Source organism: Pararge aegeria, chromosome 15, assembly GCF_905163445.1.
Source record: "Pararge aegeria chromosome 15, ilParAegt1.1, whole genome shotgun sequence".
Classification (NCBI taxonomy): domain Eukaryota; kingdom Metazoa; phylum Arthropoda; class Insecta; order Lepidoptera; family Nymphalidae; genus Pararge; species Pararge aegeria.
This window is the reverse complement of record NC_053194.1, coordinates 8368651-8395241: the sequence shown is the minus strand read 5'-3', so window position 1 is coordinate 8395241 and position 26591 is coordinate 8368651. Positions and strand designations below refer to the sequence as shown.

The window sequence follows — 26591 nt, the reverse complement described above, 5'->3', positions numbered from 1 at the left end:
ATTTATGATCAATAGTCTATGACAGTCAACTGCTAGGCTAAATGCCTATTCCAATAGGAGGGTTTTGCCATAATCAGTACACTGGGCAGACGAGTTGGTGATCTCAGTAGAATGTAGTAGTAGCACAAAGGCGCTGCTGCCGTTATATTGCCTTAGTCGCCTCGTACGACCCCCGCGTTAAGAGGAACGGTGGTGACCATCTGCTTGGATTGTCGGTTAATACTGTAAAAAAAAATCATATTGTCTTACCAAGATTACTTACGTTTTTGGCGTTGCTGCATAATTCTTTGACCGTGGGCCCCACACGTATTCATGCCTGTGTTGTTTCGGTAAGGATTCTAATTGTTAAAAAAAATCTTTATTTATATTATTTAATTCAATAATTTATAATTGACCACCTATTAATATTATTTAATTCAATAATTTATATTTGACCACCTCAAATAAGAATAATTATAAATTATTGAAAGGCGCAGCGGTGAGCGCTGTGGACTCAAGTGGAGGTCCACGGTTCGACCCCCGGAAGGTCAAACTTGGGAATCTAATAATTATAATTTCAAATAAATAATTTCAAAATTTCCTCTGGTCTGCTCTGTTGGGTTTTCTTCTCTAGGCTTCTGTCGTGGCTAGTTACCACCCTACGTTTTAGCGAAGCGCAAAACGAATAAGCGTTCCGGTACGATATCGCGTTAAAAACCGATTATGGGTTCAATATAACTGTCACCCCTAAAAGGTTAGCCCGTTACCATCTCAGACTGCATCTTCACTTACCAGCAGGTGAGGAGTCAGTCCAGGGCTAACTTGTAGTTGAATAAAAAAAAACAGTATTATTTTTTATTTTACAGGGTAACTATGAAAGAAGAGCAATCACTCCGCGGTAACAAAAAGTACACTATAATAGATGCGGTCAAAGGTGGCGTGAGATTCAAAACAAGCGCGCTAGAAAGTATCACGGATGATTATCTGCAGACAAAAAGTTCGTATGAAAAGGAACAGGACAAAGTTGTCACAGAGATTATTGGCATTGCTTGTAAGTATACAATCTTATTATACTAATTAAAGCTTAATTAATAATTTGAACAATCCTTTTGGTAATGTATAGTCCAGTTCTTTAGGAAGGTTATAGGCTATTTAAGATCACGCCACGACATTCAGGAGCCGTGCAAATGGAGTAACAGTTCGGTCGTGAGACGCGGTGAGTCTACTATAATCTACAGTATACACCCATTGTGTAGAATAGAGTATAAGAATGGGAAAATTCAGGGGACAAACCAGTCTGGCGTTAAGAATTTGCGTTTTTCTTAGTACTTAAAAGAGCAAGTAAGCTTTACGGGCCAGTTTATTATATATAACATCTGACAAATACTGCGAGATTCCAAAAATAGGGTTTTTTTGACCATCAGTTTAGAAGTTTGCATTGGAAGCGTACGTTAAAGCAAACAATAATATTTAGTCAGGGGAAAGCGGTTCCTTCGATGTTTTAATAAAATAGCTAAAAAGCCGACGAAGTCGTTCTCAGTATCTATTGTTTCACTACCTCCCTTACCAAGTGGTCTTGAAATGGGAATTACCGGGTTCTATTCCCGCAATTCGGAAATTTATAATTACTGAAAAAGATAGTTTATACTAAATTTTCTTTGCAGCCGGTTACTCGGAGTGTCTCTTCTGCCTATCCCATATCCTATCTCGACTTGATGTTCTGGTATCGTTTGCTGTGGCTGCTACTACCGCACCATATCCTTACTGCAGGCCGCAAATAACTGAGAGTCTCGATGAGTTAACACTGAAGGAAGTCAGGCATCCGTGCTTAGAGGTACAGGAGGGTGTTTCTTATATACCCAATGACGTTACTTTTAAACGAGGTATGTATAGTTTTTGTTATTTAATAATACCTCCCAGATGTATGCATACATATTTATTATATTATTATTATAAATTTTGTATATAATAGAATATCTGTAATTTTATTTATATTTGTATTTTATCTTCAGTATTGTATTAGTATGTAGAATCTTGTTAATATTTTGATATATTGCATATTATTAGAGAAAAGCTTTCCTTTGTACACTTCATGTATACATATATACTAAATATATACTAAATAAATATATATGTATTTATATACAATGACTTATATACTTAGGTCAGCATGATCTGAGCGGTCAATAGCATCCTTACTAATGTTATAAATGTGCTTGTTTGTCCTAGCAATACACTAGCCGGACCCGTTCCTATTTTCTATGGCTCGAGTTTAACGAACGCAAACTTACGAAAACTGTTTCTTTATATACACCCTTACTTGCAGCTAGAAAAACCTCGACCTTGATATAATAACCTTATTTAGTGGTAAGTTCTTCAATAAGGAAATAATACAGTATTGCTTTGCTTTCAACAACTTATCTTGTATAACATGACATTCTTAATAGCATTTTATTTTCTGGTATATAATATTTCATAACTATATAATATCCAATTGTAAAATGTGTTTTAACATAAAAACTGTAATCTGCATGTATAATTTAATAATTGACTTTAATAAACACTTGAAGAGCAGTTCCTGCATTTGCGAACAAATGTTTACTATGAATAAAAAAAACGAAAATTCCATTTAGTACTAAATACTCATTTATTTAGTTTTTCTATTATTTATTTTTGTGTCATTACTTCAACTAACATTATTAAATATATAAAAAGTTACCCGCCCGAACAGGGACTTGAACCCTGGACCCTTGGATTAAAAGTCCAATGCTCTACCGACTGAGCTATCCGGGCTATGAGAAGAGTTGTCTAAATTTACCATAGGTATAACATATTTATGTATGGTAGCATTCGTTAATAATATAAGCGTTTGCGGTATATTGATTTAGTGAAAATTTTATATTTACCTTACTCACCTAGTATTGATGAATGCCGAGCAATGAAATTTTAGTTTGTACAACTGTATCAATTATCACTAATAATTTCATACGAAACAAAAAATCTGCAGTTAATTATTTTAGCATATATACTCCATATATTGATCATTAAGAAATTTAATAGAATTATTAGCTGTGCCCGCGACTTAATTTTTTAAGCGTAGAATATATCCATATTCCTACATTTGAAAATGGAATAGCGCCATCTAATTACAATACTGAGAAGCAGTATTTTCAATAGATGGCGCTCTTTCGATTCCATATAAATCGTACTTAACTTTCACGCGATCGAATAAGTAGGCGAATGTAGAATATTTCAAACTAGACATTCAGATGTTGACTCTAAAACGCATATTTGATAAGTGAATAAATGACACTTCATTAATAGACATCCGCTAAGTAACAGCTCATCTCTCTTAAAATGGGGGAGATGGGAAAAGTTTGTGAGCTAGAAACATTCCGCGGGTGTGATGTATGTGTTTTCACTGTTTTCGGACATTGTGCAAGGCATACAATAATGGCTGTATGAGGGTTCTGTAAGTTCTTATGTATTATGTAATATAAAATGAAATAAAAATATAAATAGTATTTGCTTGTTTATGTGTATAAAATGTAATTGACAATAACTTCTCTTGTTTTAACATATTCTGCTATTTCGCCATGCAAATATACAAATATTACAGTAATCATAATAGTTATTAATAATTATTCAATCAATTGGAATTTGAATTTACTAAAACTGTCATGGCGGGTCGCTACATTATCCAGTTTTTTTTTTATCTTATATCTTTAAACGACCAATTCTTGTATATATATAATTAGAATCTTGGAATCGGCTCCAACGATTTTCATAAAATTTAGTATACAAGGGGTTCGGGGGCGATAAATCGATCTAACTAGGATTCATTTTTAGAAAATGTCATTTTATTTGTGTTTTTTGGTAATAACCGATTTGGTACAACGAAGTTGCACGGTTCAGCTAGTTGAAATAAAATACCAAGCTCACTTCGGATATGAATAATAATGCATTTTTCATCATCATATCCTTATATAAATACAATATTTTAGAGATTCTTTGTTTCGTTTTTTTATTTTAATATAATTTCTTTGTTAGTGTCATAATGCCCTATTATTATTGTTTGCAGATTCCTGTCTCATGCACATAGTAACAGGCGCCAATATGGGCGGCAAGTCCACTTGGATGAGATCATGCGGAGTTGCGGTGTTACTCGCTCATGCAGGGTGCTTCGTACCAGCGTCCTCCGCTAAGATACCTCTACTTAGGGCACTTTGCGCCAGGGTTGGTGCAGCTGATAGGGAGGATAAGGGACAGAGTACCTTTATGTTGGAAATGATCGAGTCAGCTGCTATATTACGGGTAATTTTTTTTAAACCTTGAGTTAGCCCTTGACTGCAATTTCACCTACTCGTTAGTGATATGGCAGTTATATACATACCCCTAATAAGCCTCTACGCGACATTGTACCGGAACGCTTAATCGGTTAGCGGCACGTCTTTGTCGGTAAGTTGGTAACTAGCCACGGCTAAAGTCTCCCACCAGACCAAACCAGACCAGAGAAAAAATCCAATAAAATATGCTTACTTTAATAAAAAATGTGGATGTACGGCGACATACTGAATACATCTGCGTAATCCTTTGCGTTGTGTGATTGCAATATTATGATAGCCGCAATTATTATTAGCCGTTGATTTTAAAAAGAGGTTTTTTTTTCTACTACAAATTAGCCCTTGACTGGAACCTCACCTGGTAAGTCATACATCCATACTAGGTGAGTAAGGTAAATATAAAATTTTCATTAAATCAATAACTTATACAGAACAAAATCTATGCATTACAAACGCTAAATATTATATAAAATAAAAAAAAAAACGCTAAATCAATAACTTATACAGAACAAAATCTATATATCGCAAACGCTAAATATTGTTTAAAATTGTATGGTAATTTTCGACTACTCTTCTCATAGCCCGGATAGCTCAGTCGGTAGAGCATTGGACTTTTAATCCAAGGGTCCAGGGTTCAAGTCCCTGTTCGGGCGGGAGTAACTTTTTATGTATTTAATAATATTAATGAAGTAATAACACAACAATAAAAAAAAAGGAAAAACTAAATAAAATAAGTACTTAGTACTAAATGGAATATTCGTTTTTGTTTATTATAAACATTTGCTCATAAATAAAGGAACTGCTCTATAGTGTTTATTAAAATCAATTAATAAACGATACGTGCAGATACCAGCCACGGCCAAAGCCTCCCACTACCAGACCATATAAAATTCAGAAATTATAAATTTCCCAATTCGCACTGCCGGGAATCGATCCCGGGACCTCGTACTTAAATTCACAGCGCTCACCAATGCGCCAGGGAGGTCGTCAATCTCCCAAACTCGCAAACTCTTCATAGTACCACTTAAATTTCATAAACATCTCATGTGCCGATCAATCCATCTCAATGCCAGGGTATTCAGGATTTGCCTGCAGTTTTCTACCAACTTTGAGTTCAGAACCTCAAAAAAACCTTCTTTGGGTTACAATATGGTTGATTTTTTTAAAACAGCTCGACCGATTTGGGGCCATCCATAAAGTACGTCACACGTTAATGGGGAGGGAGGGTATCACCGAAGTGTGACATCGTGTGACAAGGGGCATGGGGGGGTCAATACTTTTGTGACGTCACATGTTAAAATTTAAAATACTAAAACGCAAAGTTTGGATGTGAATTAAAAATTTTGATTTTATTAGATTATTATTTAATAAAAATAAGTAAAAAATGAAAATAGCTGTTTTCTCTCGATTATTTTTAAATACATACATAAATTTAAAAAATGTGTGACGTCACATCAGGAGGGGGGGGTTATAAAAATGTGACAACCTGTGACAAGGACGGGGGGAGGGGTTCAAAAGTCCTAAAATTCGTGTGACGTACTTTATGGATGGCCCCTAAATTCGATGAAATTTAAATTTAAATTATGCCCTTTAAAACAAAAAAGAATTTTTCAAATCGGTTCAGTTGTCTTAGGAAAAAAAAATGAATTCCGATGAATTGAGAACCTCCCTTTTTGAAGTCTAAACTCCTACATTTTGAAAGAAGTCGTGTTCCAACTTCTGTCTTATTTACAGACTGCTAGTCCCGATTCCTTGGTGCTGGTGGATGAGCTCGGCAGAGGTACATCCACGTATGAGGGCTGTGGCATTGCGTGGGCTATCGCTGAGTAAGTACTGACATCCATGTTTGATATCCATATCCTCCTCTGGCGCAGTGGTGAACGCTGTTGTATTTGTTATATCGAGATCGGGTTCGATTCCCGGCGAGGGCATTAGGAAGTTTATAATTTCCGATTTTTTTTTCTCTAGTCTGGTGGGAGGCTTCGGCCGTGGCTTGTTACCACCCTGCCAACAAAGACTTGCCGCTAAGCAATTCAGCGTGCCGTTACGTTGCCGTGTAGAAACCATAGGTTGGGGGCTTTGACGGCCGAGTGGCGCAGTGGGCAACGACCCTGCTTTCTGAGTCCCAAGGTCGTGGGTTTGATTCCCACAACTGGAAAATGTTTGTGTGATGAACATGAATGTTTTTCAGTGTCTGGGTGTTTATCTGTATATTATAAGTATTTATGTGTATTATATTCATAAAAAAAAATATATTCATCAGCTATCTTAGTACCCATAACTACAGTACTTAGTACATAACACAAGCTACGCTTACTTCGGGGCTAGATGGCGATGTGTGTATTGTCGTAGTATATTTATTTATTTATTTATTTAATATAACTTTAGTACCTCAAACAGTTTAGTTCGCTACCATCTCAGGTATGGGTTTCATATAACTATCATACCTCTAACAGGTTTGCTCGCTACGATCTCAGATATCAGGTATCCAGACTACTACTATTAACTAGACTACCTTTTTTTTTCCACTTTAAGTTACCCCTTGACTGCAATTTCTACCTACCTTAGGAAGTGATGATGCAGTCTTAAGACGGTAGCGGGCTAACGTGTTAAGAGTATGGTGCGCTGTCGCGTACAAACCGATAAGGGGAATCGGTTTGTACGCGACAGCGCACCGCAACATTAAATCGCTTAGCCACCAACCAGCCACGCCAGAGAGAATTCAGAAATTATAAATTCCCTAATTGCCTCTGGCCGGAATCGTGACCGGGAACTCCTGTAACACACTCATCAACCTGACAGCTATAGTAACGATATAAATATATTTTCAGAAAACTGGCGACGGAAAGCAAGTGTTTCTGTCTATTCGCCACCCACTACCACGAACTGACGCGCTTGCCGAGTCTACACCCTAACGTCATAGTCAACTCCCACGCAGAGGCCTCCGTGGTGGACCAACAGTTGTTATTATTGCATAAAATAGCGCCCGGACCCGCCACGCACTCGCTTGGATTGCATGTAGCGAAGCTTGCAGATTTACCGGACTCTATTATAAAGGTATAAACTGCTTGGCAAAAAAAAACGACTTCCTTAGGCCTAGTTTATAAGCACTTTTGAAACGTCAAGTCAGTCTGTTTGTAGTGACTCTACCACCGGTTCGGAAGGCAGATTCCACTGAGAAGAGATGTTGTGTAATTTTTTTTTTTATAATATCACAGAAATATTCAAACTCCGCAGTTTTGTTTAGTTTGATTCATTTAAATTTTACAAATGTATAGAAAGATTTATGGGCTATTTATTACTCAAGGAGAGAATTATATTTGAAATTGCCCTAATAAAATCATGCTTTTTAACCTTTACAGTACGCAGAAGCAAAACAAGCTCAATTAGAGACGAACCTGTTTGAAGTCGAGTCCTCCGTTAAGACTGAAGAAACCTCCGAAGGCCAGAAACTTATCGTAGACTTCTTACGCAAATGTAAAAATATACAAGAGTCCGTTGCTTCCGACGATGAAATGATGGCAGAAATAAACAAACTCAAACAAGAAGTATTGCGACAGGACAGCAAATATGTAAAATCTTTGCTAACGATATAAAAAATCTGGGAGCTATATTTACAATCTACTTGTTAAAGATCCCATAAGCCAAAAAAATCGTAATGCTCTCGACCATTGCTATATGAAGTTTCATTGATTTCGAATGGATGAAGAATAAATATTTTTGCCCGTTAATAAATATTTTGCTTTATTTCAAACTAGCTTATGCCATCACCTTATTTATATAAGTTGTGGATAGATATTGTGAATCAATTTCGGTTTTCATTTTTTAAGTTATGTTTGTATCCGGGAATAAATAATAAATAAAATAAATAAATATACTACGACAATACACACATCGCCACCTAGTCCTATAGTAAGCGTAGCTTGTGTTATGGGTACTAAGATGACTGATGAATATTTTTATCAATAATACATATTAAATAAATAGCAATATACATATTAACCCAGACACTGAAAAACACTATGCTAATCACACAAACATTTTCCGGGTAGTGGGAATCGAACCCACGGCCTTGGACTCAGAAAGCAGGATCGCTGCAAACTGAGCCAATCGGCCGTCAATTATCATATTGTGAATCAATTTCGGTTTACATTTTCTAAGTTATGTTTTTATCCCTCGGGTATATTTTATCCTTTTTTCTATCTGAAAACTGAGTAACTAAGTTATTATATTTACATCACGATCGTATGATCTTATTTAACCCGCCTTAAGTTGGTTCTCAGAGAAGCATGTTGCAATTTAATTCCTTAAACCATTTTTGTAACGCTGTGGATAAGCTAAGTTGGAGGTGCCGGTTTCGATTTTCATGATTCAATTTAAGTTATAAGGAATTCAACATCAATTGCTCCAACGGTGAAGGAAAACATCACGAGGAAACCTGCATATGAGTTCTCCAAAATGTTCTCAAAGGCATGTGGAGTCCCAACAATCCGCACTGGGCCAGCGCCCTTAACGCTTCTTATTGTGGGAGGAGACCTGTGGCCTGTTGTGGGTCGATGTGATTATATTATAACATATTCAATCAATGGATATATAGCTACTTGACGGCCGATTGGCGCAGTGGGCAGCGACCCTTCTTTCTGAGTCCCAAGGCCGTGGTTTCGATTCCCACAACTGGAAAATGTTTGTGTAATTAACAGAAATGTTTTTTAGTGTATGGGTGTTTTTATGTATATTATAATTATTTATGTACATTATTCATAAAAAAAATTCATCAGTCATCTTAGCATCCATAACACAAGCTACGCTTTGGGGTTAGATGGTTATGTGTGTATTGTCGTAGTATATCTATTTGTTTATTTACTCTCGTAAGAGCTTATGACTCAGTGACGATTTCACCCGTGTTTGTATTTCGTTTTCCTTCCTGTTCTTTGGGAATTCCAAGTTTTATCCTGGACAACATAATGCAATACGAGTTTGAGTAACTACGTAGCCTTTGATTTAGAGAACCATAATCGTAAACTTATAACTAAAGCTACGAAGTTTTCAAACGCGTCCTGGTCTAAGAAGAAGCCCTCAACAAACTTAGCCGGGTGTTTTTTTTTGTTATCGACATCTCACATTGTCATCTTAAATTATTAGTCGAGCAACTTGGTTACAGTAATAATTCCCACCCAAGCTTTTTTATCTATTAGGTAGTCCCTAACCATTTGGTTTTTCTTATAAGCATTTCTCAGTAGGTAACTTAAGACGGAGTCAGGAAATCATTGCTGTACACCCCTGTGGCACGAAAGAGACCATTTCAGTGTACTAAACTCGTACGTATGAGACTAGGACGTTCGCAATAGTAGTTGTTTAAGAGTATCGAATCTCTCGAACGTTAGATTGAAATCAAACTTATTCCTATTAGACAAAGCTTAAATTTGACTACAATTCTTCAGCTCGTAATTTTGACTGAAAGTTTGTAAAATAAAAAATCTTTAGTAAATTTGCGACTCTAAAACGAGTGGCATTAAGGCCTGTACGTATAATGTTATATCGGATACTATGGCCTTATTACAAGATTTGCTCGCTTGCAATCTGCCACAAGCCCTTCCTGGCTGAAGTATTGTAGGCAAATTTCAGCTTTAAAATACAACATAAATGAGATCCATTTTACCCTGACTTTCAAAATTTCGATCCTCGAAAAACTCTTCGATTGCGAACTTACAAATCGTGTACTAAGGGTACTGGCCGCCTCCGTATTAAGGGTCAACTACTGAATTTTTTAAGCTCAGTATGATGATGATGTTTAACTTTCATGGTAGCAAAAGTTTCATGAAAGCTAAATCCTTAAATTGCTTGGAAATAAAACAAATTATAATTTAACATTTTTTATCTTTATTAACATCAACAGGAAGAAATAATCGGCTTAATTAACTATGACAAAAACATATTATTGAATGTGACTCTTATAAATTCTCTCAATAATTAATTTCAGTGATATATTTAAATGTTAAGGCTAAAATTAAAAATCAGTTCTGTGATACTATCAATTAGGTGAGTAATACATGATATGAATTGTTTATTATTTAATAAATCTGTGCTTTATAATGTCCAAATATTATTACGTATGTCTTCAATTATTGTTTTGTAATACAATTATTATTTTAACGAAATTTAAATGCAAAACTCGCGTAAATCCACTAATAAACACCCGATATTATCAATGGTATTTTATTACTGAATTCACACTTTTTCGTTTCAATAGGTATTTTTTGGCTAGAAAATCTAAGGATGTTTTTTACCACATTATTTTTCTCTGCTTATCGTTATGTCTACCTAATACTTTACTTTTCCCGTTATTGTCAAAATAAACTATTTACAGGAACAATTGTTTAACATCAAGTCATTTTTAATACTGCACTAACATAAATTTCTAACATCACGTGCAGGCATCACGACACTAGTTGTTTAATGGAAAAAAAATTAAACATTTCAATTGAATTCAATTTCGATTCTACGTTATGACAAAATTAAATGTTCGTTATACATTTATAATGCAAATAACAAAGTCACTGATTCAGTGCACTGAATTGATGAATTAGTTTGTTAGGATGATTTGCAGCATCGCAGCTCTCCAGTCGCGACTGCTTTGAAGCTTACCATATTATGTTAATAAATGCGCGACGACTTTGTCATTGCATTAGAAAGTTCAAATTTAAGACTTTCATTTTTGTCGGTGGGACAAAATGATAAGCTAATATTTACAATAAGATTTATTTACAATTAATGACATTATACTTTTAAACAATAAATAATTTAAAATCATTTCAACATCTACAATAAACTCCTGCGCTTTCACTCGGTTGCCCGAAGTGCTAGAGTTGCCCCACCGCTTTATATTTTAATACGTTACTTACACAAAATGTTTAATCACAGTTAAGCGGTTATCGGCGTGGTTTCAGCACGCATCAGGGCCGCCCGGGGAAGTGACTAGTAACAAGTCCAGTGAGGGACCCTTCTCATGAATAATAGAGACGCACTGCATTTGTGAACGTCCTTCGGCACATTGGGCATTTGTCCGTCGATAGGGCGCACTTCGCACAGGCGACCACGTGACCGCACGGCACAAAGCATACGTTTCTTTCCTCGTTGTAGCAGATTTTGCACAGCTTCGTGTCTTCGACGTGATTCTCTTCCTTTTCGCTGGTTTTTTCGACCGAGGTCGAGGCTGGAGCTTTCGCTACTTTTTCTTCTACGGGAGCGGGAATGACGCACGCCTCTGAGATGACTTTCTGAATGTACTCTTTACCCTTGACCAGTTGAACGTACGCGCAGCGACTGAACCAATGGGCGTGTTGCTCCCATGGAACATCGTCGTTTTCCCAGTCCTTGAGACCGCCGTCGCAATAAAAGCACTTCGTTTTATCGCCTTGTCCAGTATAGAAGAAGCCTGCTTCGGCTAGTTCCTCGGGTTTTTGGCGCATACTTCGAGGCCAATCGGCGAAGCTACGAAGACGGGCAGCTTCGGAGGCGTATCGAGCGTGAACCGGTCCAGACATACGGACGGAGTTGGCCGTTACCGGCGCTCGGACTCCGCACTCATCTCGCCCCGCGGTTTCGGGCGAAGACTCCATGGGAACATTTCCGGAGCCGGCTTGGCGTCTCAAGAACGGACACTGCGGCGCCCAGCGCTGGTGATCTTTGGCAGGATCATCACCATCCACCCATTTCATGATTTCCACTTTACAGAACGCGCATCGCACTTCGTCCCCGCGACCAAGATAATAAAATCCGTTTCTCGCGAGAAGCTGTGGCGATAGGAATGTGACGGGCCATTTGTCGAACGTCTTGAGCCGTTCCTCTTCACGACGCATGTCAGGCGCGTCAGGGTAGAAGACGAAGGGATCGCGGTTGTCAATTTTATCAGCGGAGGAGGAGGGTGAGCCAGCAGTGGGCGAGGTGGAAGGTGTTCCCGGGTTGGAGTCGCAGCCTGGCGCCGTCAGCACCAGCTGTCCTAGAGGCGGATGCGTCTTGAGTAAGTGCGCCAACATCTCGGCTGCCATTGGTGACGCAGTATTCGCAGGCACTGGAAATAAATAAGACAATCTTTATAATCACTGTGATTTGTAACTAATACGTTAATATATTAGTAATATTTTTTTTCTCGCTGTTGTACACAATATATTCACTCACTTATTCGAAAAGATATTAAGATCACGCTTAGTTTGCTATAATCCGTTTAAACCAGACGGTAAACAAACACAATAACTCCAGAGAGGATGATATCTGTTTAAGAGTTGCATAGTATATTTTTTAATACAGAAATGACTGCTTTTTGCGGACTATTGCAAATTAAGCTTCATGTTCATTGTGTCAGATACTTCTACAAAGTAACCTTTGCTTGTATACAAAATTAAGGACATAAAATTACGAAAGTGCGTGCGCTTTATATGTCTAGCGCACTTACTGCTGTAAAATAAGTAGATTCTTTGTAAACATTCAATATCATTTTTCCGAGTATGCGTTTATAAATGATAATGTTACTCAGTTTTACCTGGATAATGAAATACTGATAAGAGGACCTATCAGAAGTACGTTATTACTAAACACATTTACTTCTGGAAATGCTTCTATTCTATACATACGTCATGCTGTTTTGAGGAATGAAGGAAATTAACATATGGTAAAGGCATTCAGTTTAATTTGAATAATTTATCGGAACAAAGTGTTAGTAAATTCGTATGTTTCAATAGTGAGACAGGTTCGCGTAACTCAAGACTATCAATACAAGCAATGAATGAATATCCGCAGTAGGAAAGTTAATGGACGGCGCTACCATCTAACATGTGTTAGAAATCATAGAAACGTTTGTAGTCATCTAAATTACAGGGTGTAAGTAGGTAAGCTTCGCATAAGATCCTTACAGACATAAATCTGCGCTCATCCTATAGCTAAAGACACCGTGTAAGTTGGAAAGGTGTAAACTGTAAGGCGAAGCAGCAAACAAGTGTTCAAACAGTTTCACATAACAACAAGTTCGCGGCCATTGCGGCCTGGCTGCGTCATCGACATTCCATTCCCGCAGCCTCCCTTCCCACCTCAGCCCTCCCGCCCTCTCTACGTGCACTCGGTGCGCACGCACCCAACGACCGCAATCAATTTTTTCCCATCTAAAAGTTTCAGGCCTACGAATGTTTTAGACATTCCTAAACCGTAACACAACTTTTAGAATAATATTCCGTATTCACAAACAAACATTAGTTTGAAGTCTAACGAAAAATAAGCTTTCAAGGTTCTTAGGGATGGATTTTCGAAATATCCAGCACTACTAGTTCTTAGATCAATATTATATAACTGTATTTCAGACAGAAATTTATAAAGATCATCAGTCTAATAAGAATGGAATATTTGCCTTCGCCATTCCCTTGTGGTCGGCTGTACTTAATATATAATATAAGTTTCATGAGTAATTTCTGTGCATAATTTCATGCGTCTACGCTTCTAGATCCACCAAACTAAGCTGCGCGTAATCTTGCCAGCTTGGTATACTTTTTTTAATTAGCTGATGTCGAATTTTTTTAATATCATTGGTGGATGGAACCTACGTAGAAACAAGCAGAATGAGATTGTATGTGAATGAACGCATGTGAAAACGAGTACCAATTGTTAGCACACTACATCTTAGACCAAAGTTTAGACCTTCGTAGCTTAGCTGTTAAATAGACTAATTTAGTTTCTATTATCGAAGAAAAGCGGTCTGAATCGTTCATTAATTATAAACGATTCTGAAGTGATTTTACAGGGCCTAATTAATTAAAAAAGTTTTGAACAGAGAAACTATAAAAAATACGAATTGGTTTACTGTGAATGTTTTGGCAAACAATGACAGACAATTTTTATAAGTGTCAAAGTCTAGACTGAGCTAACAGTTATTTTAATTAGTTAATATAAACTCATATTAATTATACTTGGGACTGGTTCATTAGCCAGTGAGTAAGTTACTTTTCAGACGATAACTACGGTCGATATTTTATGTATTACCTATATTAAGTATCCAATTTATTTTAACTGTTTTGATTAATAAAATATAATTGAAAGTATATATTATATTATATTAAGTCAGTCTGTAATATTTTGAAAGTTCAACATTACACTCAGATACTAGTAAGTAAAGGGACTTTGAAAACATAACCACCGTAGTAATGGCCGCGAAACATCGATCGATATTTACCATTTCTTAGCTTGCAATCGACTAGTAGTGGCATTTTGAGGGTTAAACCTTTTCACAGTTTTCACTTAACTAACTTACACGAGAAAAGCACATTTCAAACTAAACTATCACGATTTGTTAGTTATATTTACATTATACGATATAATATTGTCACTTTCCGCCGAGCTACTAGCATCGTCGGCTTCTCCATTTGTTGTGTCGCAGGGGTTGGGGCGACATTGAAGCTTTAGTTTGCGCATGCGTGCTTGCTATTGGGAGGGTTCAAATTCGCTTACGTAGGGAGCTTTGCACAGCTGTGTTGTCTGCGACGGGTGAGGGTCCCCATACTGTTACTTTTTCGGGGCCATTGTTATGGAAGTTAATGGCTAAATGACCATAGCGTTAAGGTTCCTTTATAGCTATATACAAACATTCGTATGGCTATGGCAGTGCATCCAATGTACAATGTAGTTTTCACTAGCCTGTTGAACCTAATGAAAATTGTGCATGAAAAGCTTTCACATTTGCGTGTACAACGTATGGTTATATAGTTTTCCGAACGTAGCTTTCGAATAAAGGGTTCATTAAAAGCTTAATGTTTCTTCGGTAATTTTTAGGAGTTCATTTATGGACCATTTTTATATATCATGTATAAATGATAATTATCATTTAAATTTTTGGTCAAAGTATCAGTAAAGAACAGGATGCGGCGACCAAATGAAGATTCCTTAGTCCAGCATTGGACAGTAATGGACTGACGATGCTTGCATTAACTATCTATGAGCATTTTTATACAACGTAACTTACAAAATTACGTGAGGTTTACTTTTGGCTACACGCATTGCTTGTATGATTGATAAATCAATTTTACAACACTGTCTTTTAAGACAGTGTAATTTTAAGGCCTGTCAATGTAGTTAGAGATTCGTGTAAAACCTAGCCGTAGTCACCATTATGACATTTCAAGGTCGGGTATATCCAAATACATAATGGTAATGCATGTAAAAAGGGTACTTCAAAATGTAATTTCCCAATTATTTATAATATTGGTCACATAGTTCTAGTTACACAAAATAAACAAATTCCTGATTTTATCGTTTCTCTAAACCATTCCATACATGTCGAGCTGTAAAATATACGAGACGAATGCAGTGTACCGAATACGAAAACAAATTTCCACCACCTACACGACCAACGTGAAGTGAACATATTTTTTGTAACAAAATTAACGCAGGCGTTAAGTATCACGTGTGGTTGACAGATGTTAAATAAGTATGACCACCGCGATTCAAGCGGCCATTGTAGTATCGGCCCATTGGTGCATAGTTACTAAGATCTACTACACATCACGATAAACAAGGCAAGAGGCGCAAGGAGCGACGCGGGAGAGATGTAGCTCGTAGTTCTCAATCGGGCTAGCGTCTGGGGGCGACGTTGCCGCTCCGTTCACAGGCGACCGGATTTCATTCATATTTGAGACGCGACGTTGCCGTCTTCAGCGGAAACCGCGACCACACAGCGTAAAAAAGGGCCTTTGGAATGTGGCGGTACTGCTGGGCGGGTCTAAGCTGTACCGAATAAAAAAGTGACGCTGTGGAATGCGGACGGTACTTAGTAGTGGGTAGGGGTATACAGCATTGTTAGCTGTCCAAATTCAATGCGTTTCATTAAGATGTTTAGATTCCAATGCGGCAAGGGTAATAGGGACGATATTTTATTCACATCGTGGAATATTTCTCATTAAGTATGACAATTTTGGTGGAAATATTATAAATTGCAAATCTATCGGTGGTTAAAAATGAGAACTCGGCATGAAAAATTATGAATATGAAGCTGAAACGTTTAATGATGAAACATGAAACGCTGGCTAGATCAAATAGTCCGGTTGTATAAAATTCAATGAGTTTTATTAAAATGTTTCGTATATAATAAAATAAGACTGCTGTCTTATTAATCATAGTTATATTTTGTGGATAATGTGTCTTTTCCTGCACTACATGTAGAGACGGTAATGAACATAGTAGAGGCGACAACTCATTCGTAGACAAAATTAATTAAGCCAGACACCCGGATAGAAACCCGGATATAACCCAAAGCAACTTGACGGAACAATACTAGAATACTGCGAAAAGAATAAAAATTCTAAATGGAGTAAGGAACGATTTTATACAGTAAAAAAAGCTCCTTCCGATGCACAACATTCCATAATTTGATATTAACGAGAGATGTTCTCATTTACAAAGAATGTAGACCTCATTTACAATTTGTGTCATTGCAGAATCTGCCATTAAGATCAAACAACGTGGCATTAGCGAAAAAAAGTGCATCCACGAGTTAAACCACAAGAAAAATAAAGATATAATCAGATCAGAGCAAAAGCTTTTAAATAATGACAATATTTCAATACTGTGACATGTGTTTCTCTCGAAATAAAAAAGAGCAGACGAGGAAAATAAAACAAAAGGGCCTCGCATCCAAGGTCCATAGCACGTTAAGAGCAAATGAAATTCAGCATTGTGTCTTAAGAGAGCGGCGAGAGGCGGCGCCGAGCCGTGGGGAAGGGGACGCGGCCGTGTTCTCATGCCTATGGGTGGTCGGCGCTCGGCTTTCGAATTCCAATGCCTCGCCTGTAGCACCTACGCAGCACTATATATACCAGTGAACACCGGTTTATACCTATATACAACGTTATCTCCTGAATTAAGTCATTTTCTTGGAAACGCGCAAGCATCCGCTTCAAAGTTGGACAAACAGGGAGACTTATGTAACCACTATTTCTGTTACACCAATATTCTTCAGTTAGTAAGCGTGTTCCGCCTAAAAGAAAGAAGTAAAGAGTCATGCCTGTATCAGTCCTGGAGCAAGCTTTTGTGTTGGAAACATCAAACTGCGTAATTTAATTTAATGTATTCCTAAAGTTAGGCGGTTGCCTATTTGGATATGTAGGTATTCCAGAAATAATCTTTAGCTGTAAGGAATACATATGTATATGCAAAATGTCTTTCTACAAACCAAGTAAACGAGTCCGACAGACGATTTTTATGGTGAAGTCCATATGGTTTTATTTGATATGGCCTTGGTACCCATATTTAAGAAATAGGGAAAGAGATGGAAATGGGGATATAGTAGTTAACGTAAGTAAGCAAAAAAAAATTACAAATATACTTTAAGTTCCTTGTAATAAGTACGATTGTTAAGATTGTTCTTATTAAAATAACTTGAGCGCGCAGCATAAGTTGCTTTGTAACAAAACATAAGATAGAAATCGTCAAAAGACGTACATATCGAAGTTTATCTTTAACGTTAAGTCTTTCAGGTGTTAGAATAGAAAACAGGTAATAGTCGGCAGTTTGCTCGAGGATAAATTAGTAAAACACTTTAAACCTTTAATACTTTTTCAATCAAGGTATTTCTGAATCACAATTTTTAGTACCTTCTATTTAAATATATATTCTGTTCTAGAATCTAAATTTAAGTTCAGTTAAATTTTAGTTGTTAAACAACTCCTGAATAACCTATTTGTGTTAATAATGCGTAGTCGTAACAAATTCCTGATTTCTTTTAAATTTGACTGACTGAATCGGTTCTATGGGGCAATTCGCCTTCAAACCTATACATCCAAAACAATTTAACAGTGTTTGTCATCATAAAAGATAGGAAAACAAACCCAAAGGATATAGCCCGGAAACGGTATCAGAGGAAATGAGCATCCGCCAGATGGGGAGATTATTTACAAAGGCGGCGTGCTGTTGAATATAAAACTTAATGAATGAAAGCTACCAGCAGCATCAGCTATTTTTGAATATGAATGAACCGAGATGAAGACGAATAGCGTAATAAAAAAAGTTAGTTATCAACGTATCGATGAAATTATTCAGCTATGTAGCGAATAGGAAGACATCGCTAATGGAAGGCCGCCAGCGCCGACAAGACGCTTCGTATAATGATACTCCCAACTCCCACGATTGTAGTTGCGGGGCTGCATTCCATTCTCTAAGTGTTTCTAACCTATAGTTTCCCGTAGCCGTTACAAAGTTGTTTAGGCGAGTAATTCGATAAGTCATGTCGGTACAACAATAGAAGAAATCTCGTATTCAGGGTGTTACATTACACAAAGTTTTCAATTATGATTACATTGGTGACCTTCGTCTATAAAGCTTCAAAAATGTTTAAAAATAGGATATAGGTTGTTATAATTTTAATTGACTGCTGATTCATGTTATGGCACAAGGTTGCCCTCTCAGACCCAACATTTTCCTTAAGGATATTACATGACCTAAGTCTAGATGACATTAAGTTATAAAACAAAGTAATTCTACAAGCTATTAGGAATGTATGTAGCTACAAGTAAATAGAACACATGCAAACATAAAATCCTGTGTTAAGATATTGGTATACCTAAGACAAAAAATTCTAAAACAACAACTACTGTAATACATATTACAGTATGTGTATAATGTAGTAGTAGTAGAGCTTTATGGGATAGAGCTTGTCTATCGCCACACTTATTTCTGCCGCTAAGAAGCATTGCTGCAATGCTGTGTTCCATGCTAAAGGGAGTAGTGCTGGTTTAATTGTGCACATGAGGCCTACTACCTACACCTATGCCTCGAATTGATGGACACTGGGTGGCATGTTGCAGGATGTGTTCCTTGCATGCTCTGTTTATAGGCGATGGTTATCCACATACCATCAGGTGGGCCATCTGCTTGATCCGTCAATTATTACGATTGAAAAAAAAACAAAATTTCTCGTTTTCTTTTCTGTTCCACCTAAATAACAGATGGCAGAAATATGATTCCAATATATTTTCATTGCCATACAGGCCGAAATATTAAATAAGTTTAACTCACACTATTTGTGAGGTCATGGCACCATTTGAGGCTCAGTTGGGTAGACAAGGTTATACAAAAAATATTGACTTTGTTAAACCAACCAACCTAGCAACTAACTATATATTAGCTACACCTTTATACCTTACAACAATCGATTTATATTATATCTTATAGGTTTTAGAACAAAGTTAATAAAAAAAAAACAGTGGTTCAAGACTGCATTGAAGTACCTAGGAATGTAAATTGTGTTAAAGATTTTCTAATTATAAACAGATTGTGATAACAAACCAGAAGCAAAAATCCAAAGAACTTAAAATTCTTCAAGCAATAAGAATTTTTAACTTGACATTTGCTCAATTTACTAGACTTGAAATTTCATTAATACAATAACTGAAGTTTGTGTAATACTGCAACTAGATGTCGCTAGCAGTTGTTTGTATGGATACTTTATAATTAATTTTTTTCTCAATACTTTTAAAACCAATCAATAGATGGCGCTACATAATCTAAGTTGATTAAATGAAAAGAAATGCTTTGTGTAAACTTATAATTTATTCATTTGAAATAATGCTTGGCCGCTAAGAACTTGGTCACAGCAGCATGGAGAGTTTAGGTCAAAGTCCAAGATAGCTGTAATACTAACTTACCTAGAATTTAAAAATAAATATAGGTAATATATGAAAACTTATCGCTGGCTTCAGCATTTGTCAATTTTTTTACAGTACAATGTTTTCAACGAGAAATTGTCATGTGGCCGTTTATAATGATTTGACATCTAAAGTCTTTATAAAATGATCAGCTTTAATAGGTACTTATAGGTATGCTATAATCTAATGACTGATTCGTTATCATTTCAAAGAATTGAAAACAATAATTACTAGACATTTAATCATGATAATTCTATATACTTATTTATACATATAATGACTGCAAAAAAAGTATATTCTAGCAATTCTTGATTCAATTGAAAACTTCCATCAATTTATTTAAGATACATAGAAATTTTTTACTAATTCTTTAATGAGAAATTGGAAGAAAAATTTTTAATTGCTAGATTTGTGAAAAATCGTTTATCATACAATATTTTATTTTATTTTACATTTTACAAACTATTTTTTTAAATTAATAATGATAGTAAATAAGTTTGTGAAACCAGTAATTTTGTTCTTATTGAATAATATAAGCTGACTCGCACAGCACACTTGCATTCCCTACTTTACTTGCTTTTGCTTTCAAACAGACTGAAGCCGCAGACATTATTAGGTATTTCTTAGGTAACTAGCAAGGTTTGAAAAAGTATATTCTTGGTACTTTTTACTAAGCCCTAAGGCTTGTACGACTAGGAGTCTTTAGATCTGTAGGCTGAACATTCTTTATTGTAGCAGAACATGAATTATGACACTTTAACAACTCATCAATAGATGGCGCTACATAATAAATAAGTTACTTACTATTGCAAGAAAACTAAAGAAATATTTATGGTTTGTAAAGCAACCGCATTATTCATTGAATATGTATGCTGTTTATTATTTATAAAACATAAAATTGCTTTTCGAGCCTATTTCCAAATTATTTTGTATACTTGTCCTATTACATACATTTTGTTAAAATAAATTGTATTCCTGCATTTTATTTACATTCAGAATGTTAAATATAACAAAAAGTCAAATAAAATTGAATTTAAATGTAATAAATATGGTGGAATTTGACATTTCCACATTGAGAATCCAACAGCTGTTTGCAAACTTGTTAGAAAAACGAAATTATAGGTTCTAAGAGATAAGATTTTAAATTTTTGTTAAATTTTAAAAGAATTGTACTTCATTTTACGTTTTTCGATTGGTACAAGAGGTTATAATTATTTTAAAGGTGTTACAAACTGTAGTTGTCGTGAAAAAAAATACCATGTTTTAGTAGAATAACCTAAAATTGTACAATATTATTGTTGAGCGGTAATATTAATGTATTCATACGCATTCCGTAATGTATACGTGAACTATAATCAACAGGAAAGTCACTTAATGACGTCGTCCTCGTTTCGAATAACTCAACAAATTACCCAAAATAGGTAGATAAATGTAAAGAATAAAAATCACCTCTTATCGAATCCATTTGGAACCAGGCAAATCCACAATTTAGACACATCAACTTCCAACTTGCAACAGTTATTGTTCTCACTCTCACTTTAATTAGTAAAAACCGATAATAAAACTAACAACACAACTCTTGATCCATGAGCGCGAAACTCGCAACTGTCGGTGGAATCGATGGAAAACGGAATTGTACGGGTGGCGCTCCGACTCTCTGAGCACGCCGATAATACGTGTGCCACGTTCAGAAACGGTCTGTGTATCGGCGCGCTCCGCGGTGCTGCGTTCGAACCGCCCGGAATGACTTGCCTAGACTAGCCCCGCGCCCGCCATCCACCGCTCTTTGCCGCCATCATCGTCGCGTCCATTACCAGTGCCAACTATTCTATCAGCTGTTTGTGTAATTTAGAAACATCAACAAAGAGCTTAATTTGTAAGTACAATTTTGAGAATCCAGATTAGGTATTTAATATCTGTTTCTACAAATTAACTTTAATAATTAATGTAAAGTCCAATCGGTTTGTTTACTGGTTTGAAATGAATTATTTTTAAATGCCTCTTGTTCTGTACTGTGTGGTTTTTTTATGATTCCTTTTTTGTTTTATGCTTTATACTTACCTACCTATTTTCAGTTATATAGTTACTGTTTTTTTTTTTCTTTTATTGCCTGAAGATCGCGTTTACAAATTCTTATGTAAACGTGTACATATTAGATATCTATAAATTATATGGTGTCGGTTAGTATTACCGCTATCATTCAAACTGCTACATATACCTAATGTAGGTAGGTATCTCAATTAGAATGACCACCCGCTTGGCCCTACTCTGGCGGGCTTTCCCTCTAGCTACCGCGTTCTACGATTTTTTGTAGGATAGAGAACATAACAATTATAATCTAAGGACTGTTCTTATCGTCACATACAAGTAGGTATGCCAACATTAATATTAAGTAAATAAAATGAACATTATATAAAGATTTACGTACTGTTTCATCGGAATTTTACGTACCTTTATTTACCCGGGATGGTCCAGCTGCTTCATCATCGACACCTTGTTCCTCAGAAGACGATTCATTTTGCATGCCTGAAATAAATAAATACCATTTAAATAATCAATAAGGAAACTAACACTTCATTATTTACCTATAAATAATATTATATATAATGTAGGTTCCTAACTATTAAATAAACCACAATTAAAACGAATAAAATAAATAATTAATATAAAGAAAGCAAGAATGCTATCAATACTGACATTAATCATTTAATTGTCAAGATATATCAATAAAATTTATCCCAGAGATTTAGTTTATCAGTTGACGTTTGATGCACATGAAACAAACGACTTTGGTAATAAATAAGATATTTACCTCGGAAAATATCACAATAAAAGGTATGTATTGCAGCTACGTTAGCAGATACGCGATTGTCGTTGTAAGCATGAATGGATAAACTGAGTTAGGTTGGTGATAAACATACCTTACGTAATAACAAGTGACGTTATGAATTATGATAGGTATTTACCTACCTGCTTAAAGCAGTGTTTGTTGTTTACATTTTACAAGCCGTTGCAATTTCCCTTGTTAACAATCATCATGTTTTCGTAAACTGAATGTTATGCAATTTTGTTCCCGTACTAACATCCCATATACTTTACAAACAATTCCTCGGTATTAGCACCGAGAGGAATTGTTTAGCCTGGTCAATTTATAAAGACAAACCTCAAGTAAAAGTTCCGTAAATTCTAAGCAATAAAATCCTTTAAAATAATTGTACATTGTGGCATTACAAAAAAAATAACCTTTGAGTAGGAGACGCAGCCCCATATAATAATTAGGATAACTTTTTCCTGTAATGACAAAAATTTAAGATGGGAATAAATAAATAAATAAATTAATTAATATTTGCAATTTTGACAGTACCTAAACTGCCCTCTTGATTCACTTATCTGCTTAACCTAGTGCAGTGATCACAAAGAATTATTTATGAAATGGTGAAGAAACACATACCTACATTTTATGTCAACGTTGACCAACTACCCTCTACAGTTTGATATTTTTAAAAGAAAAATTAAGGATATTTATATGACAAAAACTGAACGACATCCTGAAATCTGAGACCTTTGATATTTTTTTGTCATTGATTTTTATTGCTCAATGAATTTTTGAGATAGATAGATAGATAAAAAAAGTCTTTATTGCACAAATTTAAAGCGGAAACAAGAAATAACAAAACAATAAATATATATATATAAGATGCGCAAAGGCGGTCGTATCGCTTTAGCGATCTCCTCCAGACAACCCTTTATGATAGAGAATTAGGTTTGAGTATATTCGTAAGAACTCCATACCCGCCAGGTGCTAGGTTAGTGCCCTGAAACTGTCTCTCCTATGAGAGGCGAGACCTGTGCCCAGCAGCGGGACGTTAATAGACTGCGGAATAATTGAATTTGGTCTAATAAATTTTGGAGTTAATTCTAATTAAAAAAGGTACTACTTAAAAACTGAAACCTATATTCGTAACGTCGCTGTACATAAATATTTAAAGTAAATTAAACTGAACCGCCTAACAGAAGCTAATTTATTCTAGAATTAATTTGACAACTGAATTATTACGAAATGCAAACTTCATCAGAAACAGACACCACGTATGGCCGTGGATGTATCCCACTGACCTCTTGTGTGGTAATTAAAGAGGTCAGTGTTGTAGCATATTTGATAATATTACGAATGACGAACATAGATAACATTATAATAACAAAAGCTTTAATCAAGGGCAAAAAAAACGAGAGCAGATGCTAATATGCAGTCTGTTAAATTGATAGAAGTAAAAAAATGAGGTAAAATTTGGCAGGTGCGCAAGCAGCTTGCTCGTGCGCGGGCGTTACGCAGCTGCTGTTCCACGTGCTTCGCAGCTGTCGTCGTCTCATCCCCAAAGCCTTGTGTAGATATCAACTTTTGAAAAATATAAATTCACAAAGAACCCTTAAATAACAAATAAGACGACTGTATCTACAATACAGTTAAAAAATAAATAGGTGCGTCTATCTAAACTTTCTAAAGAGTATAAAACGCTACATTACTATTTGACACAAGTATTTGTATCTTCTTTGGATATTATAGCACAAATATTTAAAGTTGATAAGTTGTATTAGGCTGGCCGGAAATAGGATTGCAATTTGCAGTAGCTTTTACTACTACGACTTGACGCTACGGTTACTTTTAGCTGCTACAGCAACTTGAGGTGTTTAGCTGTAGCGTCTATAACCTAGGTCAAGCCTTTGATGAAATGTAGCCAATTAAAATAAAAAATAAATATTATTAGCCTTAATTTGACATCATTTCAAAAGAAAATAATACCAAAAGGCAAAACAGTCTATCAATTAAATACAGGTAACATAATATTTTGTTCAGCTGGATTTGGAATCTTTGGTTAGCCTTATTCTATAAAAATAATAATGTTGTCAATTATTCTGTTGTGCACAAATCTCTAAACTAATCTCTACTAAATAATTTACTCGTACATACAAAAAGTAATGAATATATTTTAGCCGTAATGCAACCAGCGACAAATCATTGGTTGCGCCTAGATCGCATTATAAAATCACAAACATTAAAGTGTTTTAATCAACTTATATAGGAGCAAGGTAACAACACCGTACACAGTAGCAATTTGAATTTGAATTTGACCTATGTGAATCGAGTAAACATCAAAAAAGTTCGAGAGAACTCTGAGCGAAAATAAAGCTAAGCAAAGCGACGCGGAAGGTCGGGATGTATTGTGTAGAATAGTAAAAGTTTGGTTATAAAAAATGACATATTGTAAGCAGACGTAGTTGTAAATATTATGTATAATTGAGTGGTCCATGCATGCTATAAAAGTTTCAGTCAATTTGTGCGAAGTAGGCTATTAGTTCATTACATTCTGAGGCAAAATGCTGTTACAAAGCTATTAAAAAGAATGGCACATGATTACACAAACAATAAACAAGATCTCTGTATATTAGTCGTATTTGCAGTAATAATTCAGTAATACATGTTAAATCGGACCAATGTTAGTAAATATTTACCTTCTGAACTACTGGAGCACTGCGCACGCGAAGTAGAGGGTTTGGAGTCACCATTGCAATTGAGTAGTGATAAAAGCAGTTTACATGATAAATTCATTGTTTACGCCCCGAAATTTCCGAACGCCGGCATAAATGCCGGATTTCAGGAGCCTAGAGCGTGTGTTCTATCTGACATTTCCTGGTTCACTACCGTACTACGTTACAGGAACTACTATGGAAACAATGTAGGGCGGCCGCAACTCGGGAAAATCGATTTACGTTACGCAAAATGTTGCAATGTGGAGTTTCCATCTGAACGTTCGGAAACATATGGATGAAAATACAGATGTTTTGCGTTTATAGCGGATTGACACAATGAATAATAATTATCTACGTAAAGGACGTAGGATTCAATTATGTATTTACGCCCACATTTCCGCTGACGCGTCATCTATGGTAGGAACCTGTCTAAGTATCTGGGTAGCATGTATAGGTATATTGTATAGGTCGCCATCTGATTATTATTGACTAAATATCCCACTTCTGGGCACATTCTTTTTTCCTATGACTAGTAACTGTTGCTCCAATGCAACCTCACCTGGTAGTAAGTGATGATCCAGTCTAAGTTGGTATCGGGCTAACCTGTTATGGAGTATGGTAGTCATACCCTTAATCGGTTTCTATGCGACATCGCACCGGAACACTAAATCGCTTAGTGGCAAGTCTTTGTCGGCAGCCAACAGACCAGATCAGAGAAAATTCAGAAATTAAAAATTCCCAAATTGCCCCTGTCCGTAATCGAACCCGGAACCTCGTACCTAAATTCACAGCGCTTACCATTGCACCAGGGAGGTCGTCAAACCGTTTATATAGTCATCTTCTTATTCTACAATAAGAAGATGACTAGCTTGACTAGCGCTAATAACTTTCCTCCATTGAACTCGGATGGCCAGCTTTAGGGCAGCTTTAATTATCGTTATATATTATCATCCAAAACTTCGTCCAGTGCCCCAACAATTTTAGTGTGTGTGTGTGTGTGTGTGTGTGTGTGTGAGGTCTATATATTTGGTCACACACACACCAAAACCAAAAAGATTTAGCC

At 36.0% G+C, this 26591-nt stretch overlaps 3 protein-coding genes and 2 non-coding genes across 9 annotated transcripts in view; 3 read left to right on the top strand and 2 right to left on the bottom strand.

Annotated features, from left to right (window-relative positions):
* Positions 1-8162, top strand: part of LOC120629888 (DNA mismatch repair protein Msh2) — a 35078-nt gene extending 26916 nt beyond the window's left edge. Inside the window, exons 11-16 of the mRNA XM_039898965.1 lie at positions 846-1030; positions 1644-1862; positions 4061-4293; positions 6057-6148; positions 7154-7379; positions 7685-8162. Coding sequence (XP_039754899.1) covers positions 846-1030; positions 1644-1862; positions 4061-4293; positions 6057-6148; positions 7154-7379; positions 7685-7918 — 1189 coding nt within the window. The 3' untranslated portion in view covers positions 7919-8162. The remainder of the gene's footprint in view (positions 1-845; positions 1031-1643; positions 1863-4060; positions 4294-6056; positions 6149-7153; positions 7380-7684) is intronic.
* Trnak-uuu lies at positions 2700-2772 on the bottom strand. The gene has a single exon. It is a non-coding gene; the product is annotated as a tRNA-Lys (tRNA).
* Positions 4903-4975, top strand: Trnak-uuu. The gene has a single exon. It is a non-coding gene; the product is annotated as a tRNA-Lys (tRNA).
* Positions 8163-10182: 2020 nt separating the features above from the next.
* LOC120630074 (baculoviral IAP repeat-containing protein 3) lies at positions 10183-25826 on the bottom strand. 3 transcript variants are annotated; one of them, XM_039899213.1, is made up of 3 exons: positions 25511-25826; positions 22451-22525; positions 10183-12393 (listed from the first exon to the last, which is right to left on the bottom strand). In XM_039899213.1, the coding sequence occupies exons 1-3, from the start codon at positions 25605-25607 to the stop codon at positions 11327-11329; spliced, it is 1239 nt and encodes a 412-aa protein (XP_039755147.1). In that variant the 5' UTR covers positions 25608-25826; the 3' UTR covers positions 10183-11326. The 3 variants fall into 3 exon arrangements, with proteins under 3 accessions (XP_039755147.1, XP_039755148.1, XP_039755149.1); XM_039899214.1 differs by lacking the exon at positions 25511-25826 and adding an exon at positions 22812-22908; XM_039899215.1 differs by lacking the exons at positions 22451-22525; positions 25511-25826 and adding an exon at positions 21449-21678.
* Positions 21694-26591, top strand: part of LOC120630075 (uncharacterized oxidoreductase YtbE-like) — a 41162-nt gene continuing 36264 nt past the window's right edge. For 2 of the 3 annotated variants that reach the window (XM_039899218.1, XM_039899217.1), the window contains exon 1: positions 21694-21875. The gene's annotated coding sequence lies outside the window, so the exon portion shown is untranslated. The remainder of the gene's footprint in view (positions 21876-26591) is intronic. The other variant, XM_039899216.1, reaches the window with a different exon arrangement.